Source organism: Pundamilia nyererei, unplaced genomic scaffold (assembly GCF_000239375.1).
Source record: "Pundamilia nyererei isolate P.nyererei 1_Seehausen unplaced genomic scaffold, PunNye1.0 scaffold00122, whole genome shotgun sequence".
In the NCBI taxonomy this organism is placed as follows: Eukaryota; Metazoa; Chordata; class Actinopteri; order Cichliformes; family Cichlidae; genus Pundamilia; species Pundamilia nyererei.
Genome location: NW_005187523.1, coordinates 1,467,931 through 1,487,568, shown reverse-complemented (window position 1 = coordinate 1,487,568; position 19,638 = coordinate 1,467,931). Strand labels below are relative to the sequence as shown.

Genomic DNA, 19,638 nt, shown 5'->3' with positions numbered 1-19,638 from the left:
CTTCTCATTACAGAGATGCACATCACCTAATGTGCTTAATTGGTAGTAGGCTTTCGAGCCTATACAGCTTGGAGTAAGACAACATGCATGAAGAAGATGATGTGGACAAAATACTCATTTGCCTAATAATTCTGCACTCCCTGTAGTCCAGGACCGTCGGCTTAAGCAAACGGCCAGAACAGCTGAACAGCTGAACAGCTGAACCGCACCCCTGGATGCGGTAACGCATGCACCGAGTCAATTACAATTTTTTCAGCATGTTTCTTCCCGTCTTTCTAACTTCTCTCCTCATGTCGTCTCTCACCATTGGCCCTTAGTTGCAGTGCTCCTCCTCTGCTGTGAGATGCTGTAGATCTCCTGAAGCTGTTTTTTCTGGTCATCGCTGAGCGCAGCCGTCAAACAATGGTACCATGCTGGATCAGTACTCTGGACCCCTACAGACACAGACAAACACACAGCACAGCTCTAGTGTCACGGTGGTTTCATGCATCATCATCGTTTATTTGTATAGCACTTTAAGAACACCAAGATTAGTGACTGAACTTTTCAGATGAGAGGTCAAATCACCAAAATCAACATCTGGGGAATCAGTAGAGCGATGTGGGCGACCATTAAAATTCAAAAAATTATTTGCCATCCATAATTTAATATCGCTGAGACAGTCAAGGAGTGATTGACATGGGGAGGTATCCAAATGACTAAAAGGTAAGTAAAGCTGACAGTCATCGGCATACAAATGAAATGACACTCCGTGTTTACGAAAAATCGCACCAAGGGGGAGTAAATACAGCGAGAAAAGTAATGGCCCAAGGATAGGTCCCTGGGGCACACCCCAAAGCAGAGGGGCCACAGAGGAAGCGGCCAGCCCCAGCTTGACACAAAAACTCCTTTCGGAAAGATATGGTTTTATCCATGACAATGCCAGATCAGAAATTCCCACACAGTGATGTAAGCAGGAGATCAGCAGGTCGTGGTCCACTGTGTCAAATGCAGCTGTCATGTCCAATAACACAAGCACAGCATATTTACCAGGATCAGTAGCAACAAGAATGTCATTCATAACTTTAACAAGAGCTGTCTCTGTGCTGTGAAAGGGCTTAAAACCAGATTGGAAGACAGTTGCGAGTCATTCAAATAATCCAACAGCTGGTATGTACAATCCTCTCCAAGATCTTGCTTAAAAAGGGAAGCTTGGAGGTTTAAAATTTGACATAATAGAACTATCAAGGCCAGGTTTCTTAAGTAAGGGGTGTATGACTGCATGTTTAAACCCACTAGGAACTTGACCGGTTAACAGACTAGTATTGATCATTTTCAGGATATAAGGTCCAATGATGGGAAATACTTTTTGGAGAAAGTGGGGAGTAACAACATCGTTCGGGGAGCCACAGGGCTTAGCATGTAGCACCAACTCCTCTAAATCACCCAGAGAAATCGGTGCAAAAGCAGGGAATAGGCTTGAGCAAGGAGCATGCATGGCCGGCTCAACAATAGGTGGGATCAGAGGCCTCAGGCTAGCAATCTTGTCCACAAGGTAATAAACTTATTGCACATAGCCTCAGAGGACGGCAACAGGTCATAACCCTCCAAGTTAAGTACAGAATTTATAGTATTGTATAAAACACGAGGGTTATGAGAGTTGAGAAAAGTAGGAGTGTTTATCGGCCTTAACTGCCCTCTGATAAGTTTTCCAACTAATCTTTAAGGCTTCCAGGGAGACATGCAATCTATCTTTTTGCAGGCGTTATATGCTGCTATATATGGGTTATACTGCTTTACAAAAAAGTTACTGGGAATCACATTTTTGTCAAGGACGGTCCCATCTGTGTTTATCCTGTTTCGTTACCAAACTATGTGGAAAAATAACAGCATAAATACAGCAGAGCAATGAACTGATCCCACTGCAATGTTTTTGTATGTGATATTAAAAAGTTTCAACTTCAACGAATCCAATCAGAGCAAGAATGTAAACATGCAGTTGCAATAGGCTGGTTTCTGAAGGTTACGATAACGTCTTGTATTTGTCACAGTGAGTGAACAAATAAATATTTAAGTAAAGAATAAAATGGTATAAAAGGAGAGGCAGTGGGCCTCAAACTGTAGTGCACCACAGTCACTGCAAGCAGGGCGTGGACGAGTAGGGGAGTGAAAGTGAGACAACTAAGAAGCATCACCCACCTCCAAGTCAACAATATTCTCTAACAGCAGCACAAAAACTACACACAGATGGTTTGAAGAAGGGGCCACGCTGTTGACCCTTTCTCGAAACGTCCTAGATCTTGGTTGCACCTGAATGAGCCCGGTCCATGAAGCACCATGCTGCTTCCTAAAGGACCCGAAGACCTGCTCCCAGTGTCCCGGAAACAAACAGTAAGGTTCTCTCTAACATGTGAATGATGACCTACTGAGCAGGGCAGACGTGAAGAACTGATACTCGTCCTCTCCATTGTCGTAGTCCAGAGGCGTGCTGTACTCCTCCAGAGGCGTTCCCTCAAAACCATCGTCATCCCAATAGTCATCTTCATCGTCGTCATCATCATCGCCTCCTTGGCCTGCTGGCATGCTGGACTGCTGCTGCATGGTGTTACAATTCTCATTCACCTCATCTTCATCACTAGGAATCTCCTCTGCCGTAAACAAACACAGCCATTTAGAGTGAGGTACCAGGATTTAAAGAGAGATTATTTTCAGCGTACAGTTTGATTTGGGGAGTGGCTCACAAACTAGTGCTGGCCCAGAAGAGGGGAGTCACTATAGGTGGGTCGTGGTCAACAGACCAACTGCTTATGGTTCTGACACCAAAGCAACTTTGTGAACAGGATCTTCCCAAGAGTTTTCCTATGTGAAAGAATACCACAGCATCTTTTTGTAAGGGTGTAATGTAACCTTTAGTCTGTAGCTATTACAAAATTACAAGCTAGGCAGGTAGGAAACCTGGTAGCACAGTGCAGTCTAATGAGACATTGTACTAGTTGCTGCTGAAATCTCTAAAGAAGCTGACAGTTATAGTCAGCTCAGTCTTTTATGTATTTCCACACAATCAGGATTATTTTTTATTTTTTGGTAACATTGGATCTTTAGCTTTAAAGTGGTTAAATATGGAGCCCTGCAAGGGACAGTGGAGAAAAAAAACACATGAAGATCATGTCGAGTTACTCTTGCAAGATCTCGTAAAATAGGTCACATCCTTTGCAGGTCACATTTGAAGGCCAAGTTGCTATCCTTTGTGGCCCAACCTATCCCAGAATTCATAGCGTGGCCCAGCCAATTCCAGTTTCCAAAAGTGGCAGCAGCTTCTTAGTTTTAATGTTTCTCTTTCTGGGTCACAAAATAAACGTAACATATTTTCAGCCGTGAATGTAGCTGTGTAACCTTCAAATATCTGCTCAGTTTATCAAGACATCACATATTTGCAAAAGTGCTCCGACGTTTTCGGAGACGTCTGTTACCCACCAGCTCGAAGCTGACCGGGAGGTCGCGGCCCACTAGAGCCAGGGGGAACACCGCACTCCCGGCACACCGTGCCTCGACCTCCCGCTCAGCTTCCGTTAACAGCTGTGCTGGTTTTCATTTGACAAATGATTTCAATCTTTTAGAAGTTCTAAATAAAACAAAGGCCAAACAGCAAAATACCTAACATTTGAATATTGCAGAAGAGCATAACTAATACCCCAGGTTATTCAGAACGCTCACTGAACACATGCAGTCACTGCCTGCATTTTAAAACTGACCACACAGCTGGCTACAACTAAATAAGAAACACATTTTAAATACATTAAATGTTAAAATGTGCACCGGTCAAGTTAACATTCATGATAACCGTTTCCTTCGTTGTTGTTGAACCGTGAGCTTTACTGACCTCTTGAAAAACTACTTCAGCTTTAGTGAGGGGAGGAGCTGTTTGTCTGACAGCTGTGTGCAGCTGTGTGCAGCTGTGTGCAGCTGGAGGGGCAAAGACGGCACAGTTGATATCGATATTGTTGCAAATGAGTATCTGAATTCAATATTAATTTTTAGCATCAATTTTTTTGACAACCCAGTTAAGAGAAAACGAATACACTCGAATCAAAATATTTGCATGTCCGAGTAAAAGAATGACGCCTCAATGACAACAATAACAGCAAATACATTTATGAGTGTGACCCACCAGAGGTAGAGAAGGTTTAAGGACCCAATTCCTTTATTTTTAACCGAAGCAAAGTAGAGCAGAGAGTGAGAAACATGGTGCAGCTAATTTACACTCAGCGCTGGTGAGTTCAGTGGCTAATTTGACTGACTCTTTCTTCTGTTGTTGGTGCCAACCTCCCGCTTTCTGCTCTATTCTCACCATTCTGGTCTTCGTCTTGAGCCCCTGCACGGGCAAGCAGCTCTGGTTTGTTGATTAGGCGGGAGGCATTAATGTGCTTGAGGCCCAGGAAAAGGAGGAGAATGGAGGGGACAATCTGGGCAGCCACTGCATCCAGCACTGCTGGCCGGCTAGGAAGCTCGATTAGCACACTCAGTCCGATGATGCACATCTTACGGTCATGGAGTCTGTAGAGTGAATCAGAACAAGGCAGTTTCTGAGTGTTCACACAAATTAAACTGTCATCTGTTAATTAAAAGAATTAATGAAAGAACACCTGTTGGTATGTGGGTGCCCATTACAGAGCTGGAGTTACAGTGATGCTAGACTGGAAGTAGGTGGAAAACAGTCTGGCTTTGCTCAAAGCTCAGAAAAACAGATCCAAACATTTCTAAATCTATGACACGGTGTCTCTATGGTTCAGTGATCAACATTTCTCACTGATTATCTGTCGAATTTATTTAATTTGTGTTTAAAATGAAAACAAAAATCATCCTGATATAGAGCCACAGGAAAACTACTTCTTTCTCCAACTCGTCAAACCGTCTGGACTTTCTTGTTATTGCTGCAGGATCTTTACATCACAATATAAATAAACATATAAAGCAATAAAACTGAATTAAACTGTCCCTCCCTTCATAGCAATCACAGCTTCACTCAAAAACTTCACAACATGAAATTTTTAAAATCACAAGAGAACATTGATCCAGAATTTCTCTACCCTAACTCAGTAGTTAGCATCAAAGGACTCTCTTTGCTGCCTTACCCCAAGAAGAATTCAGTGTCATTCATCCACTGGTTGATGAAGTGTGTGGTTATGGGCTGCGGGTTGTGTGGAAAGTGCATGTTGTCCATCGTATGGATGAGCAGGGCTGGATTGTAGTAGAGAGCAGCAATGGCAACCTGGAGACACATTGTCCTCAGCTCACTGGATTTCACCCCCCGCATCAAACGCTCAAGCACTGCCTCCACGAAAAGAGGGATGCACTGTAGAAAGAAAAGAGCAGAAAACATTGCACTGTTTCCTCAGAATGTCAGCAACATGTGGTTTGAACCACAGTGTGCTTGAAACATGCAGGTGAACAAACTGGCATGACTCTGGCTTCCCAGCTTTGGGCATAATTACACCGACAGAGAGAAAGACTTAGCGGCACTTCAGTGTTCTGGCTGCAGGACGTTAGAAATAAAGGAAACGGTGCTGGCTGTGTGATAAGTGGAAAATAAAGGTACAGAGCTGCACCTGACCTGGTCAATGCCTCTGCCTTTGCACTGCAGGATGATAACCTCCAACAGTTTGGCTGCATGACACTCTGCATCCTCGCCCGAATCCATGGACAATACCTTAAACAAAAAGGCTTACTGGTCACAATGCAGCAACAACATTGGAAAAAAGCTGCATGTTTGTTCCTGATGATATTTCTGTGAACCACAGTTCAACACATCTGGAGCCAGACCTTTTTGCACATGCTGTAGATGACCTCCAAGTGCTTCGGACTGGACAGAAGCATGTCCGTGTCCACAGTAACGTAGTTGTGCAAAAGCGGCATCATATCTGTGACATAAACACAATTCATACTTTGAACTCCAACAGTGTTTTCATATAAGCTTTACCCAACATGAATCAAGAGTTTTATTATTATTAAGTTAATAGTCATTTATGTTTCATATTCTTGGAACTATGTGACACAACCTCTGTGTAGTCACACAAAAATCATTTGAATCATCTGCAGCTGTCTGGGGTTTTCACAGGCGAGTAAAAACTCCAACACAGCAGTCAAACTTACAAAACACAAATGTGTATTTCTTTAATAAATATGGTAACAGGCTGATGTGTCACTGTCTTAATGTGGCTACATGGCACGTTTTTTGTTGTTACCAGTTTGTGGTTTCACAGCTATTGTGATAACAAAAAACTGTTTTATGATTAATATTTTAAACGTGTGAAATATGTGCTTGTTTCTGCCTCTCAGGGGAGATAATTTCCTCTATTTCCTGTTGGACACAGTAAACTGAATTTCTGGGCAGCTGCAGACGGTTAATTAGGTTAAATAACACGTTTAGAAGGAACTTAAGCAGACGTATTTTATATAATTTGAAGATTTATACTTCTGCACGTATCTAGGAGGAAAATACCACATACAGTCAAGAGTTAGTGGAGATGAAACTGGGTGTAGGACATACCTGTGAAGTAATCAAAGCAGTCATGCTGGAAGACCTCATACAGGACGCCTAACAGCTGCCACATCTGGGGGGAGATGGTCTGACAGGTAAGGCCAAACGCCAGTGACAGGATCTCCTCATAGAATTCTGCAGTGGTTAAAGAATGACAATGATATTCTGCCACATCGTTGAGATACAAGAGAAAGACAATCCAACACCACTAACAGGAAACAGAGTGTTTACAGACCACTCAGCATGAACATGCAATCTCTACACATATTTCCATTAAATGCAGGAGATAAAACGTGACACCAGTGTATGAGACTGCTTCCCTTTGAGTAGACATGGAAAAATTATCTAGAGATCACTGTGGCTCTTGATAAAGATAGCAAGGAATGTGTTTACTTGAAATAACAAAATGAATTCATTAACAAAATTTGGAACACTTGCAATATCTAGGACGAGGGAAAAGTGTGAAAATGTGGAGGACGACAGAATTTGAAAAGGGAGGCCCCGCCCCCCGCCAAAAAACAAAACAAAACACACTCTTTGGACTGCCCGTGCACACACACCTGCCATACCTATGATGGGTTTCTGCAAGACCAGGCCAATCACCTGCAAACAGATCCCCTCTAGCTGCTGTGTGATCTGAGAGATGAAAAGGAATAAGGCGTCAAATATTACATTCACCACTGTCCCAAATTCAAATACTTCTTGCTGTGTGCGCCTCAGACCTCTTTGTGGTCTTCCATTACGGTGAGGATGGTGTCAATTGTACTGAGGATACCAAGAGCCATGACAGTCTTATCTTCGTTCTCCTCGTACTCCTCACTCTGTAGAACTCTTGTGAAGATCTCTGCCTGCCGAACACACACAGTGGTGTTGCCCATCACTTCACTGACCTTGATTCATTTTGTGGACATCCACATTAATCTTAACTCTTACCTTGCCCTGATGTTTTTCACGAGTTTTGCCCCAGATCACAGCTAAACTTAAATAAAACTAACTTAACCTAAAAGTAGCTTCGTCTGTGTCTTACTCAGGAGAAGAAAAACAAACCCACAATCTCACACACACACACCTGGATGCTGCATGCTTCCTTAATACCTGATTAAGCTACAGAATAAGTCTGTGTTGTCGTCCTACCAGGTTCTGTGTCATGTCTACAGCGATGACGGCCACTTCCTGGTTGTACTCGCAGATCATTTTCTGAATGACGTTGGTCAGGTCATCGTTCTCCGTTTCTCTGACCACATGCAGAAGCTCCTGCATGACTTGCCGAATGTAAGGCCTGATGTACAGCTTGGCTTTATAATGAGAAAAGATTGAGTGAGAAAATGAGACTAAATCTGTGTGTGGCGATGATCATATTTGCAGTGTTTATGTTCTACCAATATTCATAAGTGCTTCTACTACTACAATGACAACCAGTCTCTAATCCCTACTTAAAGGAATACCCATGTCTCCTTTCTTACACACACATTATTTTTAAATAGAAGCTTGGGCCTGTGATGGGAAAGAAAATAAAACCAAACTTGAAAAACGAGAGAAATTTACAAGAAAAAAAAATCTGAAAAATCGAAGCCAATATCGCGTTACTTTTCAAAGTTATTATAACTTCCTGCTAATACCTCCCTCAAAACATTCATTTTCACAACCCTGTGATGGGACTGATTCTGATTTCAGTCAAGCTGGTAAGGTGCATTGTACAAATGTCAGCTTTAACACACAGGAGTGAATCAGCTGTCCTCCACAGACCTTGTTCCTGGTTGCTGACCAGCGTCTGCAGAGCGATGGCAGCCTCCACCTTGACAGGCATCTCTTTGTCATCTATCAGATCCTGTTTGACCAACTCCACAGCATTCCTCAGCACCAGCTCGTCATGGAAACGCAGCGGACTGAAGGAGTGCAACACCCAGCAGGACTAACAAAGGAGAGTATCCCAAGTTTGTACAGCATCCACCTTGGTCAAATTTGTGAAAGCAGTACAGCACTAGTCCACATCAGCTTCTAGTGCAGCTTGTAAAGAATGTAAATAATTCCTCAAAAAAAGGTCATCTTTAAGTTTCATTTAATGAACATATGCCCTACCAGTGGTTATTGCATACTTTTCATTACTTTCAATAGCCACTGGAATACATGATTCAAATAAACTGGAATTATTCCAGTTTAGGTCCTAAACCTAAATGATGAGTTTGTACACGCAGTTCAATTTAATATAGAACTCAAATACCTTAACTGGACATAATATGGGTTTTTTTTAGTTTTATGAAATAAACACAGGGTGAAAATTATACATACAGGATTAAATTGCACCCACATTATTCATTCAGTGGTGACACATTATTAGCCATCATGACACTCTTACACTGCTCTACCAAGGAGGGAGGGAGGTTCACTCACCCTGGCACGCAGGTAACCTAAAGGAGAGTTAAGCAAGGGGAAGACGTAGTTCTGAAGCATCAGCTCCATTTGCTCCCTGTACAGCCGCTTCTGTAGGACCAGACATGCAGAAATGCAGCGAATCTTGAAGCTGATTACTTGATAAAAGTGCTCGTTAGAGTTCCTGTGCGTGTCTCTGTGTACCTTAAGTAAGAGCTCAGCCAGAGCTCCGATGCAGTGCAGCGCTCCATCCGTCCTGCAAGGATCAGCAGAGGGCTCCATCAGGATACGATGGCAGAACTCCATCATTTGAGGCAGGACCTGTAAAATGAATACAGGACATCCTGCAGATTACATTTACAAGATCTGTGTGCAGAAACTAAAGCTTGTGGCTTGTGGTAATAAAAATAAAATACACTGGCAGGAAAAGAGAAAGAGTCCTTTTTTCCATGTGGTGGAATAAACTATAATATAATATCAATATCCCTGGGCAAAGGGCTAGTTGCCACATACTGTGTACAAGCACTCTGGTTCCTGTGGATGTGCGCTATCATGCCCCCCCCCCCACTCACCTCTTTCCTCTTGCGTGCAGCTTTACACAGCAGGCTCTGGGCAGCAGTGACTGGGAGAGCATGGTCATCATAGAGGTCTAGATACAAAGATGGATACTCTCAAAAATAACATATGCACTCACCTTCACCACTCAATGTTATAGCAATGGCCAAAAATGACTTTCTCTCAGTTTCACTTTTAGGGTTTTGGGTTTCTTTGGTAGGCAAACTCCAAACTCAGATATGCTGTTGCTGCCTTTGCAATCTGCAGATTACAGACACATGGGGACCCCCTGTTCCTGTGCAGAGCAGTAGGGGAACCACAGCAACACTAAGCAGAGACTCCAGAGTGTGCACAAGTAATTCAAGACTAAAACTCTAGTATCATTACAACCCTAATACCAGGATACTTGAACACTTACTGAACTTCATACGGATATACTCATATGGATCCTCTTGCCATAGTTTCTCGTCCTCGTCTTTGTAGCACATAAGAGGGAAGATGACCTCCTGGCATATGGTCTACATGAAACAAAACCTTCATAATATTAATGAGATTAAAGATGATTCAAGAGGGAGAAATAAGACTGGCTTTATTAAAATAAATAGACAAATAAAAATGACCAGAGTGGAAAAAGTAGGGCAGAAATTTGTAACTATGTGAATGACTAAATGATGAAATCACAGACAGAACAACTTTCAGTCAGCATCCATTCGTTACTCTTTATTAAAGTCAACTTTGAACTGAGTCCGAAGGACTCCTCTCTAAAGTTCCTGACATTTTTGGTGGAATAGTACCTTTAAGTATTTGGTGAAACTAAATTCAGATCGCTCTAAACTGAAGAAGAGGGTCTGGTCCGATCAGGAACAGGCAAAGATCATATTCCTTCATGCATGTCCTACCTGCATGTGCGGCTTCATCTGTTTCCAGGTCAGTGAGTGTGACAGACCCTGGTTGAGGTAGTTGAGGCACTGCTGTAGGACCTGAGGAGTAACATACTGCTTCTGTCGGTACTGGTCCACCACCTTCAGCAAGACCTGGATGGATAACACACCGCACAGGATGAATAACCACCGTCGCTCATAGGATTAGTTGCAACAAACTGTTAGTCTTGATGTTTGCTCAATAATCCAGGTAAGCAAATCCCCAAAAGTTGATTCTGTTCATCTGAAAACAACAACACTGCAGATGTCGAAGCAGAGCAACTGCGGACAAACATTTCAGCCTGTCCCAGCAATGCAGAGCCGGCAGCATCAGCAGCATGACTTGGTAAAGACGGCAACAGGCAGACTCATCTGGCTTGGTCAGTGTAAAATACGCTGCTGCCATTGTTCAATATTCACAAATGAGGGGCCGTGCTGACACCCGCTGCTCTCTGGCAGGAAGCACCATGTTTTAAATGCACTTCAGAACAACACACAGCATCACCACATATGAGCGGCCGGAGAGAGGTATGGGGTCTTCACACCCCCGTTCTCTGTTGGGGGGTGGGGGGCTGAGGGGAGGAGTTGGCGTCTGGGATGCTCCCTGCTGCTGCAGGACCGGGGGTGGTCTGCTTGTCTCCACCCCAGAGCAGAGGGCAACATCTCCTGGCTCTGGGGGCAGACTGCCCCTCTGGGAACATCTCAGGCCCCCCCATCTGTGGGGACCCCCCACCACACTCCCTGCTGGTGGCTGATGCTCTCAGCCGCCGGCGCATTGGTGGTTGGTGGGCTGTGAAGCCAAACTTTCATGTGCTCTATTTTCAAACTTGTTATCTCAGGAATTTCCAACCTCTCTCTTAATGTTTTCCAAAAACACCATGGCAAGGAAGTTATCTTCCGCCTGTTCAAGGTTCAAGGTTCTGTTTTGTAATACCAGGGATTCTCATATTTCCCGTCTCTCTTGGGCAGTCATCCAAGTCTCCAGCTCCCTCTGAAGTTGAAGCAAGTCCAGAGCGGTTCTTCACTTTTCCCTCCGAAAATATCCTTCAGACATTTCAGGTAGAGTCTGTAGAGTCTTTACTTGCACAGAATTCTTCACTAATAAAAGTTTCTCAGCTCCCAGTCATGTTGTTAGCGTTCGACTCTCCGGTTGTTACGACCATCCTTTAATCTACAAGATGTTCTTTTGTCTGCCTTTAGGCACAGCATAAACGCCTTATGAATATCACATAACCTTGAATTTGGAATGCACCTAATATAAAATAGCATTTTCAAGTAGATATTGAAGAGCTCTTGAGTTAACCTGTTGCTGTCATGCTGAGGAACAAAGCCAATTAGCACGTAAAACAACAAGAGTGCATGTTTACTGACTGTAACGCACAAATACCACAAAGATACGTATCAACTAGAGAATCTACATTAAAGATCAAAGTCAGAGTGTTATTTACCGGACATTCCCTATAACTCAAACAGACTCAGTGACACATATTTACCTGCTGGATCCCCACTGCATATGTCTTCAGGAAAAAATCTGCAAACTCGTAGTACTCTTTGGTCACGTTTCCTGGGCTTCCATATCTGTGATTCACATCAGAAATACAGGAATGCTGAAAAGGTCTTTCTGCCAAACCCAAATCTGCTCGGTAATGATTTAACAGCATTTCTGGACTCACCGTTCAAACAGTCGCGTGATGATGCGCAACGCCCACTTTTTACACTTCCACCACGCCAGCTCAGGACGGTCATCCTCATCCACCTCCAGTGTCTCCTAACAAACACACTGTATGGTTAGCACTAGGTCCTCGTGAAGAACACATTCATTAGAATTTTAATCCGTGCGTCTAGAAATACTATAGAAACCTTTATTTACGGGGTTTTTAACTACACTTGTGTCAGTGGAAAAACGTTTCTGCACTGATGATGCCGTTTTGTGCCACTCAGCTCTCACAATAACTGAATGTCTCAGCAGAAGTAAGCTTCTAACAGTTCAGGCTCACATGTGTAATTGTAAGATTGTGTAATATGAAACCAAATGAATGTGGTTTGTTTGGACTTAATTAAAAAAAAAGTTCATTATAGACTTTTTTTTATTAAAACAAATGTTCAGCACAAAACGTTTGCTGGTCTCTGTGTCTGTGTGACTCTCCCACAGTCCACAAACATCCATGCTGGGCTGATTGGTAATGTGAGGCAGATAAAGGGCTGAAAGCGCATAGAATAAGCATGCTAGTACTTTATTGATCATTCTGTGACTAGACTTAAAGTGCAATACACAAGTTTTGAAAATAAAATCCCAAACCTTAAAAGGATTTACCATGTAAAAGCTGATTCTGTTCATCTGGAAATTTGCATATTAATGATCCATAATGTGAAAATGATCAAGAAACTGTGAGGTCGGCTCATAAACTGACCTCACAGCCATTTGTTCACTAGTGGTCCTGGTTTCAGTCATTATGCAAATGTACTGTTTATAAGATTGGGGAAACCTGCAGTCAGACTGAAGACGTCACTTGGACGAGTGACCACTGAAAACGCTACGTGCAGATGAACAGAGTCAGCTTTTTGGGATTTCCTTATCTAGATGATTGAGAATGCATCAAGACGTCACATACTGTTGGATTTGTTAAATCACATTGTGTCTATATGATTCGGGATCTTACAGCTGGGATGTCTCGGTCCATTATGGCTCGGAGTATTTCCATCCACTGAGTCATCACTGTGTTGTTGATCAGCTGGAGAGGCAGCGAATACTGCAAGAAAGAAGAAGTACGTGCTTACTCCTTTCCATTACGACCACCTGTCTACTTTCTGAAAGCATCTCTGAGCCTTTCCTTAACACATAAGTCACATCAGCGGATGACGACAGTTAATCTGAATAAACAGCAACTGCTGCTGTTTGCACCAGTGTAGTGGAGTTTAGGGCACATTGAAAAGTGTGTAATTAGGAATAAAAAGGTGCAGGACTGTAGTCCCTCTCACCCTCTTAGCATTCAGTCTGGCCACAGTCACATTCTGTAAGCTCAGCATAAGACAACTGAAGGAAACATATCAATTTAGAGCTACATGTGTCAACAACTACAACTACATGTTTTGACATGAGACATTTCAAAGTTTCAGTGTCTGGCTTTTTAGCACATGAAAACATCTGATCTGAAAAAAAGCTCACACACGTGCACACACACGTGCACACACACGTGCACACACACGTGCACACACACGTGCACACACACGTGCACACACACGTGCACACACCTGTACAAGAGCATGGAAGATCTTCAGGATCTGTTTCTGAATGAGGACTGAAAAGATTGTGGCATCAACCAGAAGCTGGCTGATGAGTTGTTGAATCCTGGGCAGGAAGATCTGCATGGCTGCAAGCAACGGCTCCCTCTCATCTGCTTTCCTGTACCTGAAGCACACACATGCGTGATACTTACTAAATGATCTCAGTTCAAATCAGAACGTGCTTCAGGTTGTAGACGTCATTCTCCTTCAACTGTTAGACTGAAGCAGAGAGTGCCTTATCTGCTTCTGTCTCTATAATGCCTTGCTGGTCTGAGAGAATTTCTTTAAATGACTTTACACTGTAATATGGAAGCCCGCCACTAAAAAAACACCAAAAAAAACAAAAGACAAATATCCATAACTCGAAATTTCGACTTCTATTTCTCCAAATTTCGAGTTAATAACCAAAAATTTCGAGTTAGCTCCGCCAATCAGTAATCTACGTGAATGAGGTCACTTTCTTGTTACCCAGAAGCATATGGCGCAGAGCAACGCGCACTCAAAACTGGCGCTTTTGCAAGTACGTCTGCTGATAGCAACACCATGTGATTCAGCCAATAACACGAGGATTTCATCATTTTTGAAGCCAGGCTGAAAACACTCAGCAATCTGTGCATTCATGGCTGGATGTAATACAGCTTAGCTGTAGCATTTGTGCCTGAGGGCTTCAGCTTCCGGGTGACAAGGAAAAGACGTCACAGTTAATAACTCGAAATTTCGAGTTATGGATCCTTTTTTTAGTGGCAGAAACGGGCTTCCATACTGTAATGTTATATTTTCTGGCACAAAGATGTAAACTGTAACTAGCTGCACATTTTTACTAATTGTAAAATAATTAATACAGTGGAACCCTGACTTACGAAATTAATTCGTTCCAGAGGGTCTTTCGTGAATCAATTTTTTCTTAAGGCAAAGCACCTTTTTCCATCGCCTTTTGAGTGAGGCGATGCTGGCTGAAGACGAAGGAGGAGGTTGAAGAAAGCATGCGTATGCATGCATACATATGTACGTATACGTGTACATAACATTTTCTGTTTTATCTACTTCGTTACGCGGGCATTTTGCCGTACCACGGGCCTTTGTAACATGAATTCTTCATTAAATGGGGTCTTTGTAAGCCGGGCTTCCACTACATTTATAATGCACCTCAAATGAAGCCATTTAGTTGGTTGCTAGCTTTGCTACAGATAAGGACAAAAATGACTAGCCCCACTGTGACATTTAAAGTTTCAATGTTCTGAAAGTGTTTTTAAAACAGAACAAGCCTTGGTTTGCATTAGTCATTTCCAGAGATCTCAATGCTAAAGACACAGCCTGTATGTTGGGGAGAGGAAAAACACAGATTAATCCCAAATTTCATCATCAAAATTAGACAACAGAAATCATATTTCTATTGGTTATCTCTTGCAAACATCCAGGAAAAGCATCCGAGTTCTGGAAAGCCTTCAAAACGTACCTACATCACTTCCTTCAGGAATCAGTTTGGAATGCTTTCACGTGGGAATTTGCTTTATATACTTGTTGTCTAACAACACAGTATCTCCAATTTTATATGTTCTCCACCAAATATTCAGAACTGTAAAAACTAATTTGCGTTTACCTCGATAAACCACACGATGGTCTACAGTAAACTGTCCCTCCTTCGCCTCAGTGCTGATAGGATCACTGCTCCTGTAACTTGTACTTTTAATGTAACACATGTTACAGGCAAATACGCAGATGACAAGCCTGAAAATCCACAGACTGCTTTCGACAAATTTCAGAAATCTTTTTCTACATCAATATTTATGAGGTCACCAAAAAGTATCCAGCCTACAGTCCATATTCAGACCCTTCATGGCCGTCAGATTAAAACTGCTGATTCTTATAAAACTTCAGCTTCATGCCAGATGAACTTTAAAAAAGTCATGTGGTCCCCAACCCCCCGGGCCACGGTCCGGTACTGGTCCGTGAGTCGTTTGGTACCAGGCCGCGAGAGTTGAGGCTCCGGTGTGAAATTTATGGTTTTCGGGGTTTTTATCGTTAACTCAGCTTCCCTGGGTCTTTTCCTGTGTTGTAGTCATGTGTCTTATTTTGAAAGAAATATTTACATGTTACCATAGTGACCAGGGAGCATTAAGGGGCAGAGAGGAGGATGTTACTCTCCATGTTGTTGGCGCAGTTCAGGAGGACGCTGCTAATAAAGTTACACAGTGAATTCATCTTTATTATTATATTTACAAAATACCAGTTTTTGTCTCGGTCGTTTGGTTTTATTTTGTTGTATTTATCCGCCACACCTTAAAGGCCGCAGCGTGAAAACATTGCCTGACATTAAACTGGTCCGTGCCTCAAAAAAGGATGGGGGCCGCTGGCCTAAGACTCAATTTTTCTTTTGCACACATATCACTCTTAAAAAGGGGCCCTGACCTCAATTTCACTATCTTTTTAAATAAAGGATTTCAGATGTAATAAAAAATAATAATAACCCGTTCTGCTCTCCAGACGTGATTGGTGGGTGGGCTGAACATGAACAGGTTACTTACTCGTATGTTTTGACCAGCTGGTAGAGAGCCAGCAGGGTTCCATACCAGCTGCCGCTGTTTGGAGACTGCAGGTACATATTGATCTTGTCCACAATGGCAGTCCAGCGGCCGGGGAAGTCATGCTTGATGATGGCTCGCAAACACATGGTCAACTGGGCGCTACAGAAAAAAGAAAACAATATGTGGCGTCACTATCATGTCGTGGGCACTATTCAAAGGGCTTTTAATGGTTGAAATAGGTTAAGATCTAAGAGAAGGGGAAAAGCTGTCCTGAGTGAGCAGGTGTGTGCACATGTGCATGTACCGTATGGACTCTGGACAGCGGATGATACCCTCCAAGATCTGATCTCTGATCTGCTGCCGGTCGTTCTCATGGATGTTGAAGGGAAAGACAACCTCCCCGACAGATGGTTCCCTGTCCTGCCAGTACTGACTCACCATGTTCTTCAGGTAGATTGCAGCTACACACACCGAGACAATCAGACCATCATCACACAGGTCATATAGCTAATGTAGTTTCACACTGTTCATTTATTTATGTGCTTCTACAAATCACAAAGACTCCATTTAAAACACTGGCCTGTTGATATCTAATATTTTCTTAAGGCTGAGAAACCACACGTGCAGATCCAAATCTTTAACCTTTCAGGTTTGGTGTAAACACTTCAGCTACTCCAAATACTTACTAGTGAAGTGCTTCCCAAATGGGAGGCCATGGCAGCTAGTTTTAGACATACTCATACAACAGTCTCTCTCAGCAGGTCAGTGCTATTTTTCTAACTACTAAATAATGATGGAAACAGAGTGACCAAAACCAGTTAGCATCTTACCTGCTTGGCGAACAGGAAACTCTACCTGCTCCGACACAATGATCTGAAGCAGGGTAGGGGCGAAATTAATGATCTTGTAGGACTGAAACACAGACAGATGGACAGCTTCAAAATTTCGTATGTATTCAAAACAATATTAAAACATTTTTAAACCCAAAGTTTTTGGAAATGAAATGTAAGATGCCAAAGCTGCAGCTCTTAAAAATGGCCTCTGAAGCATTCACCAGTGTGTAACTGTGTCACCGGTAAAGGCACTTAAACTGCAAAGACAAAGGATAAAGAGGAAAGTGTGAGTGAATGAGTGAAAATAACACTGATATGAAAATTCTACCTGTTTTGCTGACTGCAGCCTGCGCATGCAAAGACTGTGCTGTGCAGGTCTATGTGCATTAGTGGTGTAATTCTCTTTTATTGGCCCACTCATGCAGCTGCAGCACCCCACAGACACTGCAGGCCATCAGTACTGCCTTACTGTCGCGTCACTTCATCACAGTATATACAGTCTAACTGTTTTTATAATTTGGCGCCATCTAACATTTCTGTCTTCAACAGTGTGAGATTGATTATTATTATTATTTTATTACCATTTGTACTTCTGTCAAAGTCCATTCATGGTCCACTCGCAAGAGAATATTGGATCCTAGACAGATGTTTTCTAGAGGATTGCAATTCTCAGCTGTTGGTCAGTGAATGTATTCTGGCCTTTGTAAACTTTCCAATCCCACATCAAACCCTCTGTTGTTCTCCACCTCCTCTCCGGCCAGCTCCCCCTTTCCAAGATTTGGAGTTAAATACTTTTTGTCTTACTCGGTCTTCTGCATCCTGAAGTACATCTTATGCCTGCCATGAATTCATCCAGGAAGATGTCAAAGTTGTGACATCGAAGACTTATCACAGTTATTTCTTTTGAAATTGCAGACAAATTAAAATGAAACTTCAACAAACACACCAACCTTTTCTGTATAGCTTTGCAAACTAACAGTGCAATAGATCCGTTTCCGAGAAAGAAAAACACAAAGTAATGTGCGATCTCAGAGATGGAGAAAGAAAAAGAGGACAGAAGAAGACACGATGATTTCTTTTCCTTTAAAACAAAACGAGGATTGCCCAGCAGGTGTAGTTGATAAACGGGGGTTTAGAGCTTCGATGTAAAGCTTATATAATCACACAATGCATGTGTAATTAAATAAGGAGTTATTACACAGTGTGAATGCCCACAGCTCAAACCCATTTAAGATTTATCAATTCAAGTTTCAGTCATGATGCAGCCAGCGTTAAAATAACACAGCATAAACATTAGTGGGTTTCTGCATCGTTCTGGGTAACTCAGCAAAGCTCTCAATCGCCAAATATTGCGATCCTTTTTATTATTCGGCCATTGAAGGCAGGAGCAACAACAGAGGACTGGAGGAAGTCCTGAACTCCAGTGCTGACATGAGAAAGTTTGGGAAGCCCCGCTGCTGACCGTCAGCTCGTGATGGCTGTCAGAACTGCCTGCTATTGTTCTCCAGGGCAGCTGCCGCAGTGACTGTCGGGGTACCGGTTAGACTAAATGCTGATCTTAGGCCTAATATATGCATCTGAACGTTAACCAGGTAAAGCCGAGCGCAAGCCCCAAAACACGGTCCGCCATCCTCCACAAACACCAGCAGCCCTCCTCGGCTCGAACGAAAAAAGAAAACAAGCAGACCAAAAACTATTTAGCTCACCCACCTGATTGAGTTCATTTTCTGCCGCTATCCTCAGGTTGGGGTCGATGGTTCCCTTCAGAGCCTGGATTATACGGTTGGGATCCATGTGTGTTCAGTTCCACGGTTCCGTTTCTATTTTTATTCTCACATTCATGAAACTAACAGAAGCTAACGTTTCTGCACCCGAAATTCGTGCCTTTTGCATCCAGTGTGGCCTAAACACGAAAAGGCTTCCGGTAGTAAAAAACACAACGTCCGGTCAGAGCATTCAAAATAAAAGGCTTGTTATCGGACACATGTTCAGCATTTTGTTTAAAGGAGCGGAGGCGCGTTTCTGACACGTCGGTGTTCTTTCTGCTAATGTCCCGACACCTTTACAGCGCTCACATCAGTGTTGCAGGCAACGACCTGTCAATATTGGCTCGAGTTCTTTTTTTAGGCGGTTGACATTCAACATTTTATTGTATTACCGCCACCTGCTGGGCTGGAGTGTGAATACGTGACTCCAAAATGCAATATTTCTGCAAGGAATGGGAAGTTCCTATAACCCGCGATTATTCCCTTTTGCTGCCGTTATGCTCATTTAAATGAGCACACAGTTACACACCGTTTGTATCTATAATGTCAGTCTCTCAAAGAAAATCCACACATGTGGAGAAACAGCACAAATAAGTAAGTAAAATTAATACATAAGTAACTAAACACGTAAATGAATAACATTGTACATTAGATGTGAAAGAAAATAAATATTAGTATTAATAATATAATATATTTATCACGTAATTCAATAATGAATTTGTTTAAAAAATAATAAATAAATTTCAGTATGTTGAAGAAGTTCTGAATATGGAAGCAAAGCAACACAAAAATATGAGGAGCTGAATAAACAAGAGTCATGACAGACTTTGTGCAGCTTTGTAAATGTATGTTAGAGAGAGACGCAGC

General features: G+C 42.6%; 1 protein-coding gene across 2 annotated transcripts in view; it reads right to left on the bottom strand.

Moving 5' to 3' along the window:
• ipo8 (importin 8) overlaps nt 1-19,110 on the bottom strand; it is a 22,338-nt gene extending 3,228 nt beyond the window's left edge. The window contains exons 1-24 of one of the 2 annotated variants that reach the window (XM_005742656.1): nt 18,716-19,110; nt 17,003-17,084; nt 16,477-16,633; nt 16,173-16,331; nt 13,615-13,771; nt 13,023-13,112; nt 12,036-12,130; nt 11,856-11,940; nt 10,342-10,476; nt 9,861-9,960; nt 9,460-9,536; nt 9,092-9,208; nt 8,909-8,998; nt 8,264-8,429; nt 7,652-7,812; nt 7,240-7,365; nt 7,078-7,153; nt 6,527-6,652; nt 5,800-5,897; nt 5,591-5,686; nt 5,112-5,332; nt 4,328-4,533; nt 2,406-2,627; nt 305-434 (exon numbers count right to left, since the gene is read on the bottom strand). In XM_005742656.1, coding sequence (XP_005742713.1) covers nt 305-434; nt 2,406-2,627; nt 4,328-4,533; nt 5,112-5,332; nt 5,591-5,686; nt 5,800-5,897; nt 6,527-6,652; nt 7,078-7,153; nt 7,240-7,365; nt 7,652-7,812; nt 8,264-8,429; nt 8,909-8,998; nt 9,092-9,208; nt 9,460-9,536; nt 9,861-9,960; nt 10,342-10,476; nt 11,856-11,940; nt 12,036-12,130; nt 13,023-13,112; nt 13,615-13,771; nt 16,173-16,331; nt 16,477-16,633; nt 17,003-17,084; nt 18,716-18,799 — 3,056 coding nt within the window. In that variant the 5' untranslated portion in view covers nt 18,800-19,110. The remainder of the gene's footprint in view (nt 1-304; nt 435-2,405; nt 2,628-4,327; nt 4,534-5,111; nt 5,333-5,590; nt 5,687-5,799; nt 5,898-6,526; nt 6,653-7,077; nt 7,154-7,239; nt 7,366-7,651; nt 7,813-8,263; nt 8,430-8,908; nt 8,999-9,091; nt 9,209-9,459; nt 9,537-9,860; nt 9,961-10,341; nt 10,477-11,855; nt 11,941-12,035; nt 12,131-13,022; nt 13,113-13,614; nt 13,772-16,172; nt 16,332-16,476; nt 16,634-17,002; nt 17,085-18,715) is intronic. The other variant, XM_005742657.1, reaches the window with a different exon arrangement.
• Nucleotides 19,111-19,638: the final 528 nt, after the last annotated feature.